This window comes from Candoia aspera, chromosome 2 (genome assembly GCF_035149785.1).
Source record: "Candoia aspera isolate rCanAsp1 chromosome 2, rCanAsp1.hap2, whole genome shotgun sequence".
In the NCBI taxonomy this organism is placed as follows: domain Eukaryota; kingdom Metazoa; phylum Chordata; class Lepidosauria; order Squamata; family Boidae; genus Candoia; species Candoia aspera.
Genome location: NC_086154.1, coordinates 201,608,276 through 201,631,197, shown reverse-complemented (window position 1 = coordinate 201,631,197; position 22,922 = coordinate 201,608,276). Strand labels below are relative to the sequence as shown.

Here is a 22,922-nt window from a genome sequence, read left to right as displayed (position 1 = left end):
AGGGAAGGTTGCAAGTCACTCCCATAAATTACTCACACCACTTTTTCTTCTGAGAAGCCATGCTATTGAGTCCGAGATCTCAGGGATCTCGTACTCCATGGCACCCCCACCCCTCCACACTCCGTAGCAGCCCCCACCAGCCCACCCATGGCACTCACCCACCCACCCGCAGCTCTTGCCTTCTGGCCTGCTTGCCTAGGACTCCAGTCACTTGAGGTTCTCTCTTAACAACCCCTGCGGTCTCTGGGTTACAACAGCAACTGTGACTGCTGGAATTGCCGTCACTAAGCAATGCAGTCACGTGATGTCAAGCTTTATGACTGCATCACTTAGTGACAGAAACTCTGGTCCCAACTGCCATCATAATCCAATGACTACCTGTGAATAGAGATCTCAGCACAGCTCTAGTATGTATTTGCCAATCAGACATGAAACCAAACCAAAACTATGGAGCACTTAGATTTCAAGAAGCAAGTAAAACTATAAAGATATGTAATCCAAGTGATCACCTTCAATGGCAGCTCCAGAAATGATTCCATCATGGCAGCTACATGGCAGCTATCTGGACTCTAAGATAAATTTTAAACCCCAGGCTCTTTTTTTCAATGATGTTTACTTTGTATGAAGTTACCACTATTAAAAACTCACAAATCCTGATATAATTTTGTAAAATTCAAATATAGATAGTTATTAAAAGAATTTAATGTCCATTCAGAAAGAACTGTTTATCTCAGTCTCTCTACAGTAACATATGAGAAAACTTCTTAGTTGCTGCTGCCTTTCAGAAATGCCAAGTTTCAAGACAGACTCTTTCTGGACATCCTTTAGTGTGCTGGCCAGGATGGCTGTGAATCCTGGGAGTTGCTATCCCAACCCATCCCAAAGTTACCAGAATAAAGGAGGCTGCTTTGGGAAATCCACTCAGCCCTCCCTGCTTTGATGGCATCCTGCCAGCATATACAGTTTGATCTCTTCCTTTGGTCAAAGTCCTTCATTTTATCTTCCATGGCTGGCATCCAGAGCTGAGAAGAACATATACTGTAAACTGCATAAGGGAAATAAGCCATGACAAGTTATCTTCAACAATTCCCTCCTTCCTGCAGTTCACTACCTCCTGAAATCTACTCTTGAACTTCCAGACTTTCCAGAAGATTGTGTGAGATGGTGCTTCACAGAAGGAGAATCAGCAAAAACTGTTTGTTAGGGAGCTATTCCTGGAATCCAGCACCTTCTATGAAGTGAGGGAGCCCTTCCATTTATGGAAAAAAAAATAACTCTGGGTATATGTTAATGTCTTTCTTGTCTGTGCCTTTATTTTAAAGAAGTTGATTTTTTTTTATCGAGAACCGTGTCCTTAAAATGTGGTCTGAGGACCCCTGGGGGTTCCCCAAGACCTTTTCAGGAATCAAAATTATTTGCCAGATATTGAAGATACTTGCAAAAATTTAAAACAATGTCACTATTCTCATTATTATTTTTATTTATTAAAAATATAGGTTTTCATGAAAATATTTTATTTATATTAGTATCTAATGGATTTAATATTGTTATTTTTACATGATTCAATAAATAAATATTCTACAAATGCATCAATTTTAATTTTTATGTGGTAAATATTGATAAATATAACCCATACAATCAAAAAACCATTTGTTTATTTATATACTTACTTACTTACTTACTAACCTGCCTTTATTATTTTTATAAATAAGTCAAGGCAGCCAACATAGCTAATACGCCTTCCTCCTCCTCTTTTTCCCCTTTTAGGGTCCTTCATAATTTTTAAAAGTGGAAAGGGTTTGCTCTTGAGAGCAAACAGTTTAAGAAACACTGATCTAGAACAAGGTGATCAACTGATGGATCATTGAACAAATCAACCCAGAGTTCTCCCTCAAGGCACAAATGACCAAGCTCAAATTATCCTACTTTGGACACATTATGTGAAGACCCAGCTCTCTGGAAAAGGCTCTAATGCTGGGACAGGTGGAAGGAAAGAGAAGAAGAGGATGACCAGCAGCAAGGTGGATAAACTCAGGGTGGTGATGAGTGTACCACTGGGAGACTTGAAAGAAGAAGTTAGGGATAGATTGTCATGGAGAAAATCTATGTGGTTGCTAGGAGTCAAAAATGACTTGATGGAGCAAAATCAATCAATCAAATAAATAAATATGCAATAATAAATTTCAGGCAATATTTTGTATGGATTTTTAAAATTCTGAACCTATTCAGTTAGTGAAGATCATTTTTTGTAACTGATATCAAACTGAGCACTGACTGATAGGCTTCATTGCCTTTTGTGACAGAATCTTACTAAGGCAGTCCAGATGGGAAGATTTCTGTGGGATCTTGCCACCTACTGGTAAGGAAAGGAACTACAGCATATGTCTCATTTATTTACCTGAAATAAGGATAAAATTTTCTTCCAAATAATTTAACTTTAAAATGAGAAGATAAATCTGAGTTTCACAGAGAATATGGTAATTGAGGCAATTTGTTTCTTTTATTTAGGCTCTTCCTGGTGGGAGGAGATCTTGAATTTAAAGAAGTCTTCCTTCCAGATAAATATCTAGCTGCTTATCTGCCTAATTATCTAAAAGAGCTGGGTTTAATATGATCTTATAATGGCTCCAAAAGCTTAAGAGCAATCTGTGATTAGGGGACAAGTCTCTGGGGAAGGGGAGGAGTCCTTATAGCTCAAAAATGTGTTGGAAAGACAGAGGTAACTATTATTATTCCAATATGAACAATGAAAAGATATATGCAATAATGTACATTAAGATTTTTGATAGGCTGATATTCAATTTGTTCTACACCAGCATTGCTTCACAGACTTGGAAAATGTATACAGTATTTTCATGACATATAGCATTAGGTAATGAAAATTACATTGGATTATAAATTCAACTGTATTGGAATTTAAAAAAAACTATTTTGGAATATTGCATTTTTTAAAATTCAAATGTTATAAAAACATAATGCTGTGTAACATGTGAACCATATGTAGTATATAAAACACATGGCCAATATTACTGTCAATATTTCCAACAAATCAACGTTTGGTTTAGGGAGTCCTTCAAATGTTATTGTTAGAATTCAAAATTTATTGACGGATTTAATTTACTAGTTAAACTCCAGAGACAAAGATAATATTCTGAAATAGTGTTCTTAACCCAAACGTGGTTTCTGAACATACAAGACAAAATTAGATCCCATTGGAATTCATTTCATTCTTGTAGCAAGACTTGCTGCCACATTCATGGGAACTTGCTTAAACGGGTTATAATTCTGGCCTAAAGTAAATTATATCTCAAGGCATTGTGCAAACTGATAAATGTTCTGTCCATTCAAAGACTTTATAGCCCCCTGTCTTCAAACCAAGGGGATTTTACACATCACTAGTTCCAGCATGATCATCTTAATGATATTTAGTCAAGATAGCGAAGAGCAAAAGTTCACCTTTAGAAAATTATTTTGCAAAAATGAGGTTAGGGAGATCAATGAAGATTTACAGAAGGGCTCTGTCAAGGGAAGAAAGAAGTGCTAGGAATAGGGAAAATATCCAGTCCAATTCTCCCATGCAAGACAACTCTGATTTTAGATTTTTGTCTCATTATTGAACAAAACAATACAAAAATTTTCAGCAAGAAGTTTTAAAAATGGACTTCATTCACATATATCATTTTGAACAGGAAATACTGAAAAGGATTAGTCCTCACTATAATCTCCATTTTGACCAAGATATAGATACATAAATACCCATATTGCCACTGCATAGATACTGTACATAAATATACATCACCCTATTTCCTTTTGGGATAAACAACACTATGCAAAAGAAAGGAAAGCAGTAAGAAATTGTTAGCCCAGGAAAGTAAGTCCTGCTTTTCAATGACTTCCTGAAAAACAAAAATCTGCTTTACACACTCCCTGCTTGGCACAAAATCACACTGTACTTCCCAAATTTTGCCCACTGTGACCTCTTGCATAGTTTCAATCAGAATTCTGCCAAACATCTTCCTAGACTTACTTAACCATCTAATCCCCTTGTAATTCTTACGTTCAATCTTGTTAGTTTTCCATATGTATAAGGGAACAATAACAGCATTCTCCCAATTGTTAAGCCCTAGATGAAGTTTTTCACATTAAACAAGCTACACAGCCACTCCATAGGCAAATCACATTCATATGTTGACATTTCTCCAATTATATCAGCTATTCCTGAGTCTTAACTGTTATTCTCACAGCAGTTATGGCTTCCTTTTCATCCATTTTTCTGGGGCGTTAGCAGTTATAGTGTTTGTTTCAGTTTTACTCACTTGCTGGCATTTCACTATCATTTCCATATAAACTATAAATATAAAATACTTCTTCCAGCATTCCCTCCCTTTAGTTTCATCTCATACCATTTCATCACTTTTATTTTTCATTCCCTTAACTCTTCTGATTATTTCCATCAAAATCACTTCATTTTTTGTCTCCTTTAAACTTTACCATTCCTTGCTCTCTGCAACTATCTTTTTGTCTTTTTACACATTACACAATAACCTTTTTCTGATTCTTATTTTTTGCAGCAATAATTCTCTTACGTTTTCTCATTCACAACCACTGTCACTTTCATATTCCACCAAGCCTTTTTTCCATACTTCTCATTAGTCTAATTTCTCAGACTTATGGGGTACTCTCTAATACAATTCTTTTCACTGGGCTCCAAGTAGCTTCCATATTCTCTTTCCATTATGTCTACTTTCCATTCATTCTGTTGGCAGACTGAACTATCTTCTAATAATTTCACATATAGGACTTAAACTTTCTCTTCCTGCAAGCATTCTTCCTGCACTCTGGTATCTTTTACACTTTCTTTTCTCTTCTTCCATGTCAATTCTTTCAATTTCAGCAAACTAGTAGGGGAAAAAACATAAAGCAAATGAGCACATCAAGGAATGGTTGTGGAGAGTGGATTTTATTTTCTCTCCTTTGTGTACCAATCACATCCACGTGTTTAACTTAGTATTAAAAATTACTTTCTCTTCACTTTTAAGGCAAGTATATATTTGCCTAAATTAGTGCGGTGTAGACACAGTATTGCACAAATTACACAAATTATAATAATCCCATGTAAAGGCTTAGCAATTTAGTATAACAAATATAGTATATACTTAACAGAGTATTTATTTATTTTATTTATTTATTTTCTATTCCGCCTTTATTATTTTTATAAATAACTCAAGGTGGTGAACATACCTAATACTCCTTCTTCCTCCTATTTTCCCCACAACAACAACCCTGTGAGGTGAGCTGGGCTGAGAGAGCGTGACTGGCCCAAGGTCACCCAGCCGGCTTTCGTGCCTAAGGCAGGACTAGAACTCACAGACTCCTGGTTTCTAGCCCAGCACCTTAACCACTAGACCAAACTAGACCAATATTAATTTTATGTATCCAAGTGTTTTATGGGCTGGTCATTCACTGCAATAAAGATTCTGTTCTGTTCCCTCCCAGCCTAATTTTCTTATCACAAAAAATTGTTATCCAAAAAAATTTTTTTTAGAAAGAAGTCATAAATTAACAGTAGACATATGTCTGCTATAGAAAAGGTTCGTTCCCTGCCATCTTCAAATAGGACAGGAAAAATGCCTGACTCAGTATAAAGGGTGTCTTGTGTTTTTAGAAACTCTTCTCCAGAATTACTAAATTTCATGGTCTGACCAGGATTTAATTAAATTATTAGTAAATACCTACTGATCAGTAAATATACATTACTTTTACAGGTGCTTAAATCATAACCAGCTTTTCTTCAAAAAAAGGCATTTAATGCAACTATTCAGCAATAAAACTAGTCCAGTTCATGGGTGAGTATCTGAATCATAATAATCTGCCTACAAAACAACTGAAATAGAACTGGTGTACAATGTAAGAAGAAGAGGGAGAGATATCCAAAATCTTTACAATTATTGGTGTTAATAAGAGTACAGTAATAGTGTTACAGTAAGGTAAGTGTTGAACATCCCATGTAGACTTTTTTCAGCCAGTTTTGAAGTAAGATATTTACCATTTATACCATGAAAAGCCAGTAGAGATAATAGCATCCTGCTTTCTTCACTACAGGTAATCCTCAGGTTTTGACGGCAATTGGGACTGGGATTGCTGTCGCTAAGCGATGTGGCCATAAAGCGCAACATGACATGACAGCATCACTTAGCGATGACAATCCCGGCAGTCCTGGTTGCTGTTGTAACCCCAAGAGGTGTGGGTCATTAAGCAGGAAGAGGCGGGAACCCAAGGCAAGGAGTGCAGGGGTGCCACTGGGGAGGGGGAGTGCTGCAGGGGGGTGGGAGAGGCCAGGGGAAGCCCTTGGAGGGCTGGCCCAGGCCACACACAAGTTAGGGAAGGCTGAGGGGGCTCTGGGAGGGCCAGCACCATGCACAAGTCAGGGGAGGCCAGACACAGGTTGTGCATGAATCGGGGAGACCAGGGGAAGGACTGGGAGGGCTGGTGCAGGCCACATGCAGGCAGGTTGGTGGTGCTGTGGGTGGGAAAAAAAGTGAGAGCAATTTACTGGAGCGACTTGCAACCTTCCCTGATGGCTACCCCGCTGGCTTTGCTGGGAAGGTCATAAATGGAAATTATGTGACTGCATCTCCCTGCAATGTTGTAACTGAAAGCTGGGCACCCAAGCACCCAGATCATGATCATGCAATGGTGGGGGTGCTGCGATGGCTGTAACTTTGAGGATCAGTCATACGTCCATTTTTTCAGTGTCACCATAGCTTTGAATGGTCGCTGAACAAATGGACTAAGCTGAGGACTACCTGTACTTCTTTTAACGCTAATATTCTCACTAGGCAACCACAAGTTTCACTCCATTTTCCAGCAAAAATTGTAGTAGAAAATGAGTGTGGTAAAGCCTTGCATTGTCAACATTTATAATGCCTTCTACACAATAGTAATCATACACTGTATGAAGAGAATTATTATCACAGACAGTACAAAGCATCTGTCAAAATAAATAAAACTTTTAGACTTTTGCATCCTTGATTCTTTCTTTTTCAAGAAGTATCTACCAAGTATTGACCAGATTTACAGGAATCCAAACTAAAGTAATGATGAGGGTTCCTGCCACCTGGTGGGATCCAAGATGACAGCGTTTTTTGCCATGGCCCCACCCTCTGGAATATCATCCCCCCTCAGATCAGACTTCCCCCCAACTCTGATGGCCTTTTGCATTGGCTTTGCCATCTAGCCTGGGGTCCTGAAGGAACGGGTGAGTCTGTCTCATGGTTAATTTGAGTGTGGGATGTTATGAGTGTTCTTGGCTGCTATTTTATGCTATTTTTAATTTTTTATTGTTTTTATTTCATTTTTAATTGTTAGCGGCCCAGAGTCAAACATATGAGATGGGAGGGTCATATACATTTATTAAATAAATAAATGAGAAATGTAGTTACTGAGTAAAAAAAAAAACCACAGAGCCTTTTTTCCCCCTATGATACGGCAATACTGATTTTAAAAAATGAAGCCAAATTCTAATCTGTCAAAGAAGTAGGTGTTAAATATCCCTTGGGATGAACTTTCTGAGTAGAAAACCAGGTCAAAAGCAGTCTGTTTCCACACAACAGAATAAAACACCAGAAACAATATATTAGATACTAAACAGAAAAACAAAACTTTTACAGAACGAAGTCTGTCTTATGTAAATCTAGTCAATAGCAACTCTCACTGCCTGGATTCAAATACAATGTAATAAGCCATGATCTGTTTAACCATGGTTTATTGATTAAAGCCCATTTGTCTGTAATGACTCAGCACATTAAATAATAAATCATGGTTTATGAACCACAATGGCTGGGTTTTATATAACATACTAACTAATCACCTATTAACTTAGCTCATGGTATGCACCTATTTCCAGACTACTCCAGCATCACTGGATAGAAGCCAGGATAAAAACTAAATGTCATTTACATTTAATTTTAATTAAAATTAAAAATAGTTAATTTGATTACTTCTCCTATCATGTATTTGATCATTTTTCTCTCCTGTCAGATTAACATTTTTAGTTAGGTGACAACTTTGGAAATCTCTGAGGGTTACATATGACATTGGGGCCCCAGGACCTCTCATTTAGCATGGCATATGAACCCAGGCAATCCTATGTAAATATGCATCAGGCTGTCATTTAAATTCTCCATGCTCCTCAGTTAAATGTCTTTGTTCTTACTTTTCTCTTCAGCAAAATAATTAGAAGCACTGGTTTTAAACATTGTTTATACTGGGGCAGGAGAGGGTTTGTTTAGATGTCTAATATGGATAATTTGATTGTGGCAGGTCTGTGCAATGAAGTTATGACATCTAAAATATCTCTCAGTCTTATAATCTTCTCTCAAGCAAGAGCATCAGGAGATGAAAATGTTGTCCTTGAATATTTGCACTTTATAAACAATGCCCTTGGCAGCTGCAATTGTAATTGAATCTCATGGGAAACAAAAATGCAAAATTAAAAGAAAGAAAATACTAAAGAGGATAATAATAAGGATAATACTACTACAAGTTAATATTTGTATAGTGAGATGTATCTATTTATCTCTATCTCTCCTAATTATAAAGCTTATATAAATCTGTCTAAGTAAATTCTATTATCTCCCACATAATAGGTGAGGGGCCTGAGCCTGTGAGGGAGAACGGTCAGTTTTGCCTACAGACATGGCATGAAATTATCCAGGAATTTCTAGATTAATAGCCCAGCATCCTTAGTATCTTCTCTCAAAACTATAGGTATGTAGGGCAGCTGCCCATGAACTGAAGTGCGGGTTCTACCAATTCCTGACACTTGGCTACTATACTAGCTCTCCAAAACAAAAATAGAAGAAAATATATAAGTAGTAAATATATAAGTAGTCTAGACTAGTCTAGCTTGGGTAAAGCAGCAGTCTTCCTGTTGCTGTTTCAACAATAGTCAAAGAGTAGTGCAGTCCACACCACAGTGTTGATGGGATCAGCATTTATTCCTTGTATTAAGAAACAATATGCTTTAAATTCCAGGAATCCTGAACAATGGTCTGATCCTATGCAAAAGTCATGTGTACTATTTTGCACCATAAAGAATTATAACTTGCAGTCTCTTTTAAGGACTCATCATTGTGCAAGAGATTTCATAGCCATTCAGAGATCCCCAACCTAAACAACATTCTGGATACACAGGAATAAAATTACCAGGTATAGCACTAAAGCAACCAAACAACTTTTTCAACGCTATGCCCAAATACTGATTCCTATCACAGTTTTTCCATTCACAGTGAATGATATTGTGCTTAATTTGAAAATGCTTGATTACATCCTTATTTTAATGTTGTCATTTTTGATACTGAAATAAGCAGGCTACCATTTTCAAGTTATAACTATATGTTTTAAGAAACATATTATGAAAATTACTACAGGAACACATTCCAACAGAAAACTCAAACCTGATTTATCCATCACTCCAAGCTTGACCATAGTGCCATATGGGTAAAATAATTCTATTCTGACTACTGCCAAGAAGCAGAGCTAATGAAGAAATTTCTTACCAAACAAGAAGAAATCCAGAATGCAAAAACACTGCGGAAGGGGATGGAAGCCAAATGCTTTGACTCATCTGTGGGTTTTTTTAGGCAATAAAATGCTATCATAGATAACCTAAGCTATTCCGATAATCAAAAGCACCACAGCAATCACTGGTTTCATAAAGATTTTGTCCAGAAATCTTGTAATAAAGTACTAAAAATAATCTGGTTTTAAACCAGTGAAGCTCTAATCTTGGTTTCTGACAAAACCAGCAGATGTCAGAGAATCTTTCCTTATGGATTTTTGTCTGTCAAAGCTGGTAAGGCTTAGATTTTTTAAAAAGGCAAGATCATGTCTGTCAGTTGCATTGATCCACTGAACTGTAAAGTAATGTAAGTGTGTCCACCTTCTACTCAGTCCCAAACTCACATCTATTTGTTCTTTCAAAAGGGAACTTCAGACAAGCCAACAAAACAAATTGCACCATGCAAAATACATGGTAGACAAGCATCTAGGAAATCTCTTAAAATTTACTCCTGTTGGATCAGGAAAAAAGAGAGATATGAAAAAAAAAACAGTGGATTCCATTTTAAAAGGGTATTTAAGTAAAGCTTAAAACTTTTTGAAAATGAAGCCTTAAAAAGACATTCTACACGATGCTGCTGTAATATACGTAAAACAATATAAATATGCTCCTGTATTCTTTTTAATAAGAAAAAGTAGCAAACAAAAGAAAAAATAAATATGGGAATTGCCAGACATTCCAAGGTGCAACTGCATTGACACAAAGTATTATACAAGGAAAGCAAAACAGGAGACAGGATGGTGAGCATCATAAACAAGCATGCAAAAAACCTCGTGGCACTCAAGATTTTTCCATTTCTACAGCATAAACTACAGAAGGGGCAAGGGATTTGTGCATGAATGTATGTAACTTTTGGATACTACATTTTCCTTCCACAAATAGAAGGGAATTTTATGAATTTTGCCGATTTCTCCCTCCCACCATAACCTCCCAAATTGCCGCACCTCATTGTTTGGGATCGTCAGCAATCCTCCAGCATATATTTTTATGGAAATGCAACAGAGAGAAGAATCAGGGGAAATTGTTTCTCTTTCCATCAACAGGAGTGTTCCGTGAATGGAATGACAGCACAATCCATTAAGTACCAGATTATTTGCTCAGATAAATAGCTTGTTTTATTCCAGATGCAAGTGAAAATTTTGTTTACTGAATATTCAAAATGAACTAGTGTGATATTTGAAATGTTTAAAATTATCTTTTTTAAAGCAAAACGCTCTGGAGTGGGAACAGGTCTAGAGTTCATTCAACCTACAATTGCCTGTTTCAGTTTTTAACAGACAATTTTATTTATAGAATAACAGGATATCAACAGTTTTCATTGTTTTTATAATAGGAATAATACTTCATTAGACAAACTAGAAATAGGAGAACATTTGGGGGGGGGCGGGAATGTAACAGTGAATACCCAAAATGAAGTTTAAAAATTATAAAAGTCAGAGAATCATTTTGGGCAGAAAATCCAGCAGAAAAGCAGCTTAAAACCTATTAACCATGATTCAATTTAAGCAGCCTGTGCAACTTCAAGAGTTGCCTGAAATAGGATTTATGTCTCTCCCAATCCAAACTAAAACCTGTTTTTTGAATAAGAATATAATCCATTAAAATCTCTAACAGAGGTTCCATCAAAATTAATATTTGGACAGAGACAGAGCTTAGTCTGTTGTACTCCAATTTTTTTTAACAACTTAAATACAGATAGCAATTATTGTTCATTAAAAGTGCATTACCACAGTTTGGGACTGGCTTCTCCATCATAGATATCCTCTGGTTGTAGTCATTTATACAGTAAAAATCCTGAGTTTCTGCTTTTGGAAACTTGGTCTCTTGGAATACTTTGATCCACATAATATCACAGGAACACTTGAATGGGTTGCCTTCTAAAATCCTATAGCATTTGAAAAATTCAACACAAAAAATTAGATTTATATGAGATTTAAGAAAAAATGGTCCAAATAATAGTTGACAAATCAAAGACACCTTAAAATAAGACTAGGCAGGCAGGTCTATACAGTGACAAAAACAGCACATAAAACCATACTGAATTACACTTGTCTCTGATCTGGCCCATACTTAGGACAAGGAGAAAAACACTTTTCATCCCTGTCCAAACAATGTATTTATTTTTTCACTGATTCATGTATGGATATCTAAATATAATATTTGCATTGCATGGAGGTTCATGAGCTTTAATCTACTAATCAGCCAAACTTACATATCAATAAAATAGTATTTCTGTAGATCTCACAGCATTCATTGAATCAGAAAATGTTCCCTTTTGCATCTGTTATGAAAGGGAATGCATCATCTAAGATGAGGCCCCAAAGCACTATTTGTTTGTTTTTGCCCAAAATACATTTAATCCATTAATCTAATTTAGTATTCTACAATCTGGTCCTCCCCAAATGTGTTAGGACTGTAATTCCTAACATTTTTATCCAGTGTAGCTAGTTTAGACACATTTGGAGAGAAGTACAGTAGGTTTGAACAGCTGCAGCTCAGGAATCTGGTCTTGACCAGAAAGAAAAGAATGCCATTTTCTTCAATTCAGCAGAAAAAACATTCTAGACTGAGGACGAGAATCATATTTAATTCTCAGTATACAGTTCCCCATAATACAGTTTTAGATGTTTCCTATTATTGTGGATAAACTGAGCTCCCCCTTATGGTCAAATGTCACAGAAATATATTTCAAGCAAAAGATGCAAAGACCCGAAAAAGAAGTAATCTATGAAACCCTTGGAACAAACACAAAGATGGCTTAAGTATCATTAAAAACTCCCAACAACAAATACTGGGCTAAGGTTTAGAAGAATATATAAGCACTTATTGAGGAATTAAAATGAAATCTTTATTACCCACTTAAAATTAACACATTCAGGAAAGCCTACTTAATTTTGTACTTCTTGTACTTCATGTATAAAGAAGCTAGAATAAAAAATAATAGCAAAAAGTCCAGATGTCTGGCTCAGGCAAGGAACATTATCTCAGCTTCACTCATAAAAGCATACCTATATTTCATGAGATAATTCATGGATGTACCACTTGATACCTCTAAGACATTTCATTAAGATGAAACAATCCAGCACTAATTGTAACAATCTACAGGAGGTTCATTTGATTTGGCCATAATCTTCAAAATCCTTCTGCCAATGTAATCTCATAGAATATTCACAGCAGTTCAGATGTTTTCAAAGCTGTCTGACTAGATCAGCTAAAATAAATATTCAGATCAAAGAGACAGTTTTGTAAGTTTGACAAATTCATGCTAATAGATTGAAAAAGTTAAGCAGTCTACTTCCACCTGTTTTGGAGAAACACTAGTTGCTTTCAGTGATGTGTAGAGGATCAGAAAGGGGTGGATTTGAACAGACTTGCCATTGTGAATGATAGAAAGGAAGAATTTAACTACCAAACTTGCAGCCAGATTCATGATCCTTCAGGGCCAAGGAGCAAACTTGAAATTTTAAGTAAATGGCATTGGCATGTCATGGTAGGTATGGTCAGAAACAGAACACACATTTACCAGAAAGCAACCAAGCAAGATGGCTCCCCATGAACTTCTATAGATTTCGAAGTTGATTTTTACCACTCCAATTTATTTTTGTCATTTTTAACTGGGTAGATGGACACTAGGCTGTAGAACCCTACCATTTATATTTCCTAAGAATGGCTCTTCATTCTAGATGGGTTCCAAACACATTTTATTTTTTAAGTAAAGATGATCCTTGAGGCTAGCACTTTGATTTTCAGCAAGGTGCTGGAGCTCGAGCACCTCAATGATACCATGAGCTAAACCGTGAAGGGCCACCCAAGACGGGAAGGTCATGACAGAGAGGTCAGACTAAACACGATCCCTGGGGAAGGTAATGGCAACCCACCCCAGTATTCTTGCTGTGAAAACTAAATGGATCAGTACAACCAGAGATATGTCGGTATACCATCGGAAGATGAGACCCCCAGGTCAGAAGATGGTCAAAATGCTACTGGGGAGGAACAGAGGATGAGTTCAACTAGCCCCAGACGTGATGACGCAGCTAGCTCAAAGCCGAAAGGACGGCTAGCTGCCGACGGTGCTGGTGGTAAACGGCGAATCCGATGTTCTAAGGATCAACACACCATTGGAACCTGGAATGTAAGATCTATGAGCCAGGGCAAATTGGATGTGTACAGAACACATCATGCGACATGCTGGGCTTGACGAATCCAAGGCTGGAGTTAAAATCGCTGGAAGAAACATTAACAATCTCAGATATGCAGATGATACCACTTTGATGGCTGAAAGCAAAGAGGAACTGAGGAGCCTTATCATGAAGGTGAAAGAAGAAAGTGCAGAAGCTGGCTTGCAGATAAACCTCAAAAAAACCAAGATTATGGCAACCAGCTTGATTGATAACTGGCAAATAGAAGGAGAAAATGTAGAAGCAGTGAAAGACTTTGTATTTCTAGGTGCGAAGATTACTGCAGATGCTGACTGCAGTCAGGAAATCAGAAGACGCTTAATCCTTGGGAGAAGAGCAATGACAAATCTCAATAAAATAGTTAAGAGCAGAGACCTCTCACTGACAACAAAGGTCCGCATAGTTAAAGCAATGGTGTTCCCGTAGTAACATATGGCTGCAAGAGCTGAACCATAAGGAAGGCTGAGAGAAGGAAGATCGATGCTTTTGAACTGTGGTGTTGGAGGAAAATTCTGAGTGCCTTGGACTGCAAGAAGATCAAACCAGTCCATCCTCCAGGAAATAAAGCCAGACTGCTCACTTGAGGGAATGATATTAAAGGCAAAACTGAAATACTTTGGCCACATAATGAGAAGACAGGACACCCTGGAGAAGATGCTGATGCTAGGGAGAGTGGAGGGCAAAAGGAAGAGGGGCCGACCAAGGGCAAGGTGGATGGATGATATTCTAGAGGTGACGGACTCGTCCCTGGGGGAGCTGGGGGTGTTGACGACTGACAGAAAGCTCTGGCGTGGGCTTGTCCATGAAGTCATGAAGAGTCAGAAGCGACTAAATGAATAAACAACAAAACTTTCCCACCTGTAGTATGTTGGACAATCTGCATTTATGTTTTGAACAACTATCTAAATATATTCTGTTGATTAAAAAAATATTAAGCACAGCTTATAGCATTTTACTTGCTTGCAAGCTTTTTGGGTTTTTTTTTAAATCCTAAAAGGCAGGCCTGCACAACATACAGCCCATGAGGCCCACTAAGCAGCCGTGTGTGGCCTGCTGGCATTTTTTGAAAAATACCCAATCCACTGCTGCCAAACTACTGCCATGGAACTCTCAGCCACTTCCATGTGGCATTGCCACTTTAAATAATAATGACCAAAGCTGAAACTGCAACCAAATTTAATCTAGGATTTCAAGAGGAATGAATGAAAAGGGAATTTAATCACCGCCTAAAAATAATTAACACATCTCCTTGGATTTAATTTTCCCTCAGCAGGAAATTAGGTGGACACAGAGATAGAAATGATGATGTTATCTTTTGCCTTTACCATAGCAAGTAAAATTTAAATTTGTATTTATTCACGTTGGTCACTGGCACACTGTGTTCTTTATCTAATCTACAACAGGTCTTCAACAATTTTGTTTGAGTTTTTAAAACTCAGGTCATTTATGTCTCCAATATAAATGTTAGTCTGATTTTAATGGGCTGTTTATAAACCAAGCTTCATCTACCTTTGGTACATCAACATTTATTTATATTTCAAATTTAGTCACTGCCCATCTCACTCAAAGAGCAATTCTGGGCGGTTTACAATAAAGCAAGAATAAATAACTATTAAAATACAATAAAACAATATTCTTAAATAAAAACATAATCCAAGACACAGGTGTTAAAAAGTTCTTAATTTACGGGAGCATCTTCAGGGTGCTATCCACCCCCAGGGTTGCTTACTCCTGCTCATGCCCCATGCGAGATGGCAGAGCCAGGTCTTCACTCCTTTCCAGAAGGCCGGAAGCGTGGGGGCTTGTCTCACCTCTGGGGGGAGAATGTTCCATGTGGTGGGGAGGCAACGGCAGAGAAGGCTCTTTTCCTGGGCCCTGCCAATGACATTCTTTCATGGACGTGGTCCATAACATGCCTTCTCTGCCTGACCAGGTAGGATGGGTCGATGTAATATATTATTAACATATTCCAGCAGCAGGTACAAGTGTGAATGGCAAAAGCCACGTATTTGTATGCCATATAATGATCAAGCCCCTGTTCAATGTTCTGTGTGCATCTTCTGGCTTGTTCTTCTATTCTTTTTCTAAGTACTCTTTCTTCTGTCTTCTCTTTCCCCAAGAAAACTTTCATCCAACAACTGCTGTAATTTTAGTGTTATGTTTTTCAATTTCTTCACAAATCTCTGTTCTATAGAACTGGCTTCTTGTTAGATCATTAAGATGCGTAACTTAATCTTTTAAAAATTTCTTAAAGCTCTAGCCTTTTAAAACTTCATCTCTGCTATCTAAAACAGGACTGTTTGATTATAGCAAAGTCAAAGGACAGCCAACACAGTGGATTGGGTTACTTCTACTTGTAATAGTAATTCCTTATCTCACATTTATGATTCAGAATAATCAAATTGGTCCTTAGAGTATAAAGCAAGAGAAAAATTGCATGTATATAACACTGATGATATACACTATTTAGCCATAAGCAAAATTTCTTTTTAACCCTAAACTGAAATTGCTTTCACTTAGTTTAAGCGGACAGATGATAACATAAAGCTTTCTAAACATAGCGCATGTGAAAAATGAATGTTTTTTAAAAAACTGTAAAATGCCAGAATTAAACTTTTTATGTTAAAATATTGCACTGATTTGAATAATACAATCTCTTTTATAGAGATAAGATCAATTAGAAGTTTAGTATTATTTATTTATTTATTCATTCATTCATTCATCTATTCTATAGTCATGGATTGTTCTTGGCTTACCTGGACTGGTAGAAATTTTCCATGCTGTCCAAATATGGACAAATGGCTAGTTCAGAGTTAAGGAGCCATTAGTTTGCATGGTAACTGAAGCAAAGTCCAGAACTAGCTGCAAAGTGAAACCACTCCTGCAGCAATGGCTCTGTTGCTCCAGTGCGGTTAGCCTAAACACAAAAACATTTTGATGCTTGGAAGAGCAGCCACAAGAGGCCTTTAACTGTATGTTTTCTGGGCTGTGGCCCATATGGCCCATATACACATATACACAACACACATATTAAAAACACACACTACTGTAAAGCAAATTTTACTTTTCCTGGAAACATAAACTTTAAATGTTCTCTTGCTGGAATCTAACTCCTAAAATACCGTTGCATTGTAATAATGCTAATAACATGCATTACAACAACAAACTTGATTTTTTGGAAAAGCAATTACTTACAGATCTGTCAAATTCAGATGGCGGAAAGTCTTTCTGGACAAACTTGAAAGCTTATTTCTGGAGAAGTTACTATAAAGAAACAGTGTAATAATTAAAATGAGGGCTATTGGAAACAAAACAGTCTTGAGATCTATGTCCCAGGAAGTTAAATTCTGTCAAACAACTCCTGCTGATGATCTCCAAAACTGATACAGATTGTATCCTAGCTTGACATCTAGACTGGGCACAGATAAACACTGATTGCAACATGTATCTTAGAACAGTTCAGTTCATGTGAAGGAAAAACCCTGGATTAAGTTTTACTCCAAAGATGTTCTCAGTTGTTGACTAAACGCTCAATTTATTCATAAGCAAAATAGATGTTTACCATATCTTCTTTGATCCTACATCAAAGCCTATACTTACCCAAACCCTGACCATATCCCAAACAACTCCTTCATAAGCCTTTTAGACATACTTTTTTAAACTATGCGTTCACAGGAAACATTACGGAAAATGGTTACATGAAATCATTAGGCCTTGCAGTGCAATTAAGTATTTACTGCTTCATACTGCAATATACTTTAGCATCTTCTACTACAATGAAAATCAGATGCGTTCTTGCTCTCAACTATATTCACATGATTGCCTACACTGTGGGAGGTACTCCTTCCCTAAAGAATATTTAAACTGGGTAAAATATAAAGATTTGCAAACCAGCACCTTTTTTTTTTCTCCATAGGAGATATGTTCCCGCTGAGTAGGATACAGGCTCCCTGCCAAAATAGAACTCAAAAATGTTGCCAACTAGTGCTTGATGGCTTGCCACCAAATTTCAGCAAGGTAATCATTGTGGGCTGAAGAAAAAGACATTTGGGGAGTACATAGAGCCAATGAGTTGCCCATTCCTACTCTAAACTATACTTAAAACTAACCAAAGTTTCTAGGATTCCATGCAATGAGCAACACTGTTAAGTGAAAACAAAAGTAAACGCTTCTCTTTGTGTTTACATCTTAAGAAGAGAGTAAAGTGCTTAAGCTAAATTTCTACAACCCTTCCCCACTCTAGAATTTGCAGAATTCTCAGCCAGCATGCCCAGTTATTGGTCAACATAACATACTAACATAATCAATTTGTAACAAAGTCCTTATGGCAAACTTATAATGAGAAGTATTACCAAGATACACTCTCATATGAATTAATTGCTCAACTTACAGGGATAGTAAGGCTCACATAAACATACCCACTGCTCCATTAGCCAACAGTGATCTAGCCCTCTATCGACAACCAGATTCTTATCAGAAAACTTTTTCCTCCTTACTATCCTTTTTCTCCCACAAACACAATTTATATTACTCTCTATAGCAGATATATATGTCTTATCTTAATATTGTAGGAACACCAAATTCTTTTTGTAAAGCAGACTAAGGAAATGTCAACAAAAAGTCCTGGTCACACATTCCCCTTATGAGAGCATGGGCCAATTTATATATAAGTAAAGAAGAGGTCGAAATATCCTTTATTATGTCTTTATGTCTTTATTTATTTATTTATTTTATTAAATTTTGCCACTGCCCATCTCCCCCCAAAGGGGCACTCTGGGTGGTTTACAACAAAGATAAAAGCATTAAAATACCATAAATAGATATAAATACAAATAGAATATTGAACATAAATAGAATATAAAATCCAGATAACGATGATAGTTGGAATATTACTCACATATATCTAAAGGGCCATTTTAGGGCGCTAACCATCTCCAGGGATGATCATTTCCCTTCCCACCCCAACTGAGGTGGCAAAACCAGGTCTTCAGTTGTTTTTGGAAGGCCACAAGAGATGGGATCTGTCTTATCTCTGGGGGAAGGATGTTCCAGAGGGCAGGAGCCACTGCAGAGAAGGCCCGCTTCCTGGACCCCACCAGATGGAATTCTCTTACAGACAGGGTCCATAACATGCCCTCTCTGCATGATCGGGTGGGACAGGTTGATGCAATGGGGATGAGACAGTCCCTCAGGTACCCTGGACCCATGCCATGAAGGGCTTTAAAGGTAATAACCAACACCTTGAATTGCAGCCAGAAGCAGACTGATACCCAATGTAGCTCGCGAAGCAATGGTGTAACATGTGCTGCTCTAGGGACACCAAGAATTGCCTGCACAGCCGCATTTTGGACTAGCTGTAGCTTCCAGATACTCTTCAAGGGTAGCCCCATGTAGAATTCATTGCAGTAGTCTTTATGGGAGATGGCCAGGGCATGAGTGACCGTGCAAAGGGCCTCCCAGTCTAGGAAAGGGCATAACTGGCGCACAACATGAAGCTGTGCAAAGGCCCTCCTGGCCACGATTGCCACCTGCTCTTCGAGCAGAAGTCGTGAGTCCAGTAGGACCACCAGATTCTGCACCAGGTCTTTCTGGGGCAGTGCAACCTCATCCAGAACTAAAGATGTTAAATTCCCGGATACCAAGGAGCCCTCCACCCACAGCCACTCTGTCTTACCAGGGTTCAGCTGAAGCCTGTTGTTCCCCATCCAGACCCCCACAGCCCCCAGGCACCAAGAGAGGACGGTCATAGCATCACTTACTTCACCTCGGAGATGTATAATTGAGTATCATTGGCATATTGATGATACCTTATCCCATGATGACGGATGATCTTGCCCAGCGGTTTCATGTAGATACTAAAAAGAAGCTGAGAGAGTACCGAGCCCTGCGACACCCCACAAAGGAGAGGCCGTGGGCCAGATATCTCACTCCCTATCACCACCGATTGGGACTGGCCCTGGAGGAAGGAGGTGAAAACGCAGAACTACGCCACCCACCCCCAACTCCCTGAGCTGACCCAAAAGGATACCATGGTCGATCGTATCAAAAGCCACTGAGAGGTCAAGAAGAGCTAGGATGGATGCACTGCCCCCATCCCGCTTCCACCAGAGATCATCCATAACAGCAACCAATGCCGTTTCCATTCCATATCCGGGCCTGAAACCTGACTGAAAGGGGTCTAGATAATCTGTTTCATCCAGAAGCCTCTGGAGCTGCAGCACCACCACTTTCTCAACCACCTTCCCCAAAAAGGGGAGGTGGGAGACTGGATGAAAATTGTCCAAAACAATAGAAAAGCATATATACAAGTAGATGCACTGATCTTTTGTGAACATATACAAAAGGTTTTCAGATTTTCCCCATTAGAATATTGTCCTGATACTACTGCTTACATTTAAGCAGTGTCTATGGAATGTTTAATTTCCTTTGTTTACAATATTACTGATTTTTATATAATCATACATTAGCTAAAGATAGCCATTTTGGCTACATACATTCCACTTGGGGGAAAAGGAAAAAAAGGCAAATATGTTTATAAAAATGCTTCATTTAAGGTTCTTTAGCATTTGATACTACCGAAGTTGGTGAATATGTCTACGCTAGTGCTGATATTTTTGTATTATTTCTATTGTAGCGTATTTGTTTTAAAGGGGATTTTAAATTGAATTAAAGAGCTCTCCTGTGAGTTGATTAAAGCCAAAATTGGTTTTCTTAACTTGGACATTCATATAATATATGTCTATAAAACAAAAGAAGTTTCTAAACCACAAATGTTCCAAATTCTTGTAAGAGGAGACACAGGAAAATTGTTAATGTACATTATCACTATAATAATGTAAATTTCCCCATGTTCCAACACAGCAAATTAAAAAAAACACACCATAATACTGCTCCCAATGAAAGTTAGTTCTGTCAATACTCTTTATGTGATTTGGAATGTATAATATATATGGCTATCAATATCCTCTCCAATAGCCAATGGAATAGTTTCTTTCCCTATACAGTACACTATCACAACAGTCTTGGACAGCTGATAGTCAAAACAACACTTCTCCCATCCTCTGCTTTCTTCCCTGGTCATCCAATACCCTCCTCTTTTCTAATGGATGAGATATTTCTGTAGAAGTGAATTTTGCAAGTGAACCAGCACATTGCAGATAATTGTTTACTAGTTATTTGTCCCTAAAGTTGGAAGTTTGAAATTCAGTTATCTAAGATCTTTAGCCTTTGCTATATCTGACAATGGGAATTACGTATGCTTAAAGAGCAAGATAAGTAAATTACACCTTTATTTAAAACAACATTCCAATATGTCTCCAAAACTAGCTGGATATTTTCCAGTTATCATTCCTTCTAATACTAAACTTGGACAGTCCACTGCCATCTGTTTGGCAGTAAATTGTCTAACCATTTTGCTGAAAATGTCATTTGAACAACAAAAGAGGAAAATGAGTATGCACTGATTGACTGGCATGTGCAGCTCTAACAATTTATAATATTCTCAAAAAGGGAGGAGGAATTCATATCAGGAGACAGATACACACGTAATTATCAAGAAGAGTGTTGTTGGATTAGTTCAAATGATCTTCTAGTCCAACTTAATGTCCATACTATGGTCAATCAGATGTCCATATGAAGACATGAGCTTCTGGACTTCCCATACAGCCTCCAGCTTGCATTCCCCAACAGCTAATATTAGGTCATACTCAGTATCACTGCAATGGGCATAATACCTTTGTAACTGAGTATGTATATGTATGTATGATATATATAGGGGATGTGTATGTATGTGTACTGTACTATACTGTATGTATGTGCAGTCATATATAAACTGAATACAGGTAGCCCTCGCTTAATGACTATTTATTTAGTGACCATCCAGAGTTACGACGGCACTGAAAAAACTGACATACAACCATTCCTCGCATTTATGACCATCAAAGCATCCCCGCGGTCATGTGATTGCAATTTGGGTGCTTGGCAACCGTCACACATTTACGATGGTTGCAGAGTCCCATGGTCACGTGATTGCCATTTTTGACCTTCCCAGCTGGTTTCTGATAAGCAAAAATCAATAGGGAACCATGTGATTCACTTAATGGCCACTGCAAAAATGGTCATAAAATGGGGTCCAGTTTCGCCTAACAACAGCATCACTTAGTGACCTAAATTCTGGGCCCAATTTTGGTTGTTAAGTGAGGACTACCTGAACAACCACTGATAACCAAGAAGTTTAAAAAATCCCTCCCACCTAATGTAGGGGAAAGATCATATGTTTCCTTGCCCAGACACTTTTGCCTCTGGTATATAATGATATATTCAACAATACTGGTAACTAGTCGCAAACCTGAGTCCATCAACATAGCATAGAAGGCAACATTTTATTGTAAGTCCCTGCTGGTAATGGTTAAACAATTCTGCTAGTTCTAAAAGCCATAAAGTGGATTCTCACTTACATGTACTGCAGGTTAATATTTTTCAGGAAAGCTTGGCGTGAGACAAACTTCAAGCCTGAGTCCACCACAGTTCTGCAAAAGTACACAAGCATTAGTTACAATTACTAAGTGATCTATCGTCCATTCATTTATTCATGGGGAATATAGCATGCAGCTCAAGGAATTTCAGAATAAATCTTGGTTCAAGAATTGTTACTATATTGCCCCAACCCAGCAAACTGTCGTGCATGTGAGAAAATTCTCTATTCACTACAATGAGTAAGGCATCTCCATGAACACACAGAGCTGCTTCTTTTAAATGAAATAAATGAAGACAATGGTCCATGCAAGATCTCAGTATATTCCATTATAGAGCTTACACAAAGAGGGAAAAACTGTGTAGTTTATAATAATAAATGTACATAATTAAACCATATACTTACAAATTTCTTAATCCAATGTACAGTCCAACATCCTTCTCATTTATGCTTGCTAAATCCCGCTGGTTTCCAATATAACTGTTTAAAAGGACAAAAAAAAAAGAGGGAGAGAGAAATGTTACTGTGATACTATACTATTTTCTTATTTATATTTATATAATTGGTATACAGATAGCATTTGTCTGGGAAAATGGGGAAATAAACTGTTTCTCCATTACAATATGATACAGCAGGACAGACTTGCAGA

At 37.6% G+C, this 22,922-nt stretch overlaps 1 protein-coding gene across 2 annotated transcripts in view; it reads right to left on the bottom strand.

The window, feature by feature from the left end:
- Positions 1 to 22,922, bottom strand: part of NTRK2 (neurotrophic receptor tyrosine kinase 2) — a 202,659-nt gene that overhangs the window by 159,053 nt on the left and 20,684 nt on the right. For both annotated transcript variants that reach the window (XM_063295190.1, XM_063295189.1), the window contains exons 2-5: positions 22,679 to 22,753; positions 22,257 to 22,328; positions 16,996 to 17,064; positions 11,350 to 11,507 (exon numbers count right to left, since the gene is read on the bottom strand). In XM_063295190.1, coding sequence (XP_063151260.1) covers positions 11,350 to 11,507; positions 16,996 to 17,064; positions 22,257 to 22,328; positions 22,679 to 22,753 — 374 coding nt within the window. The remainder of the gene's footprint in view (positions 1 to 11,349; positions 11,508 to 16,995; positions 17,065 to 22,256; positions 22,329 to 22,678; positions 22,754 to 22,922) is intronic.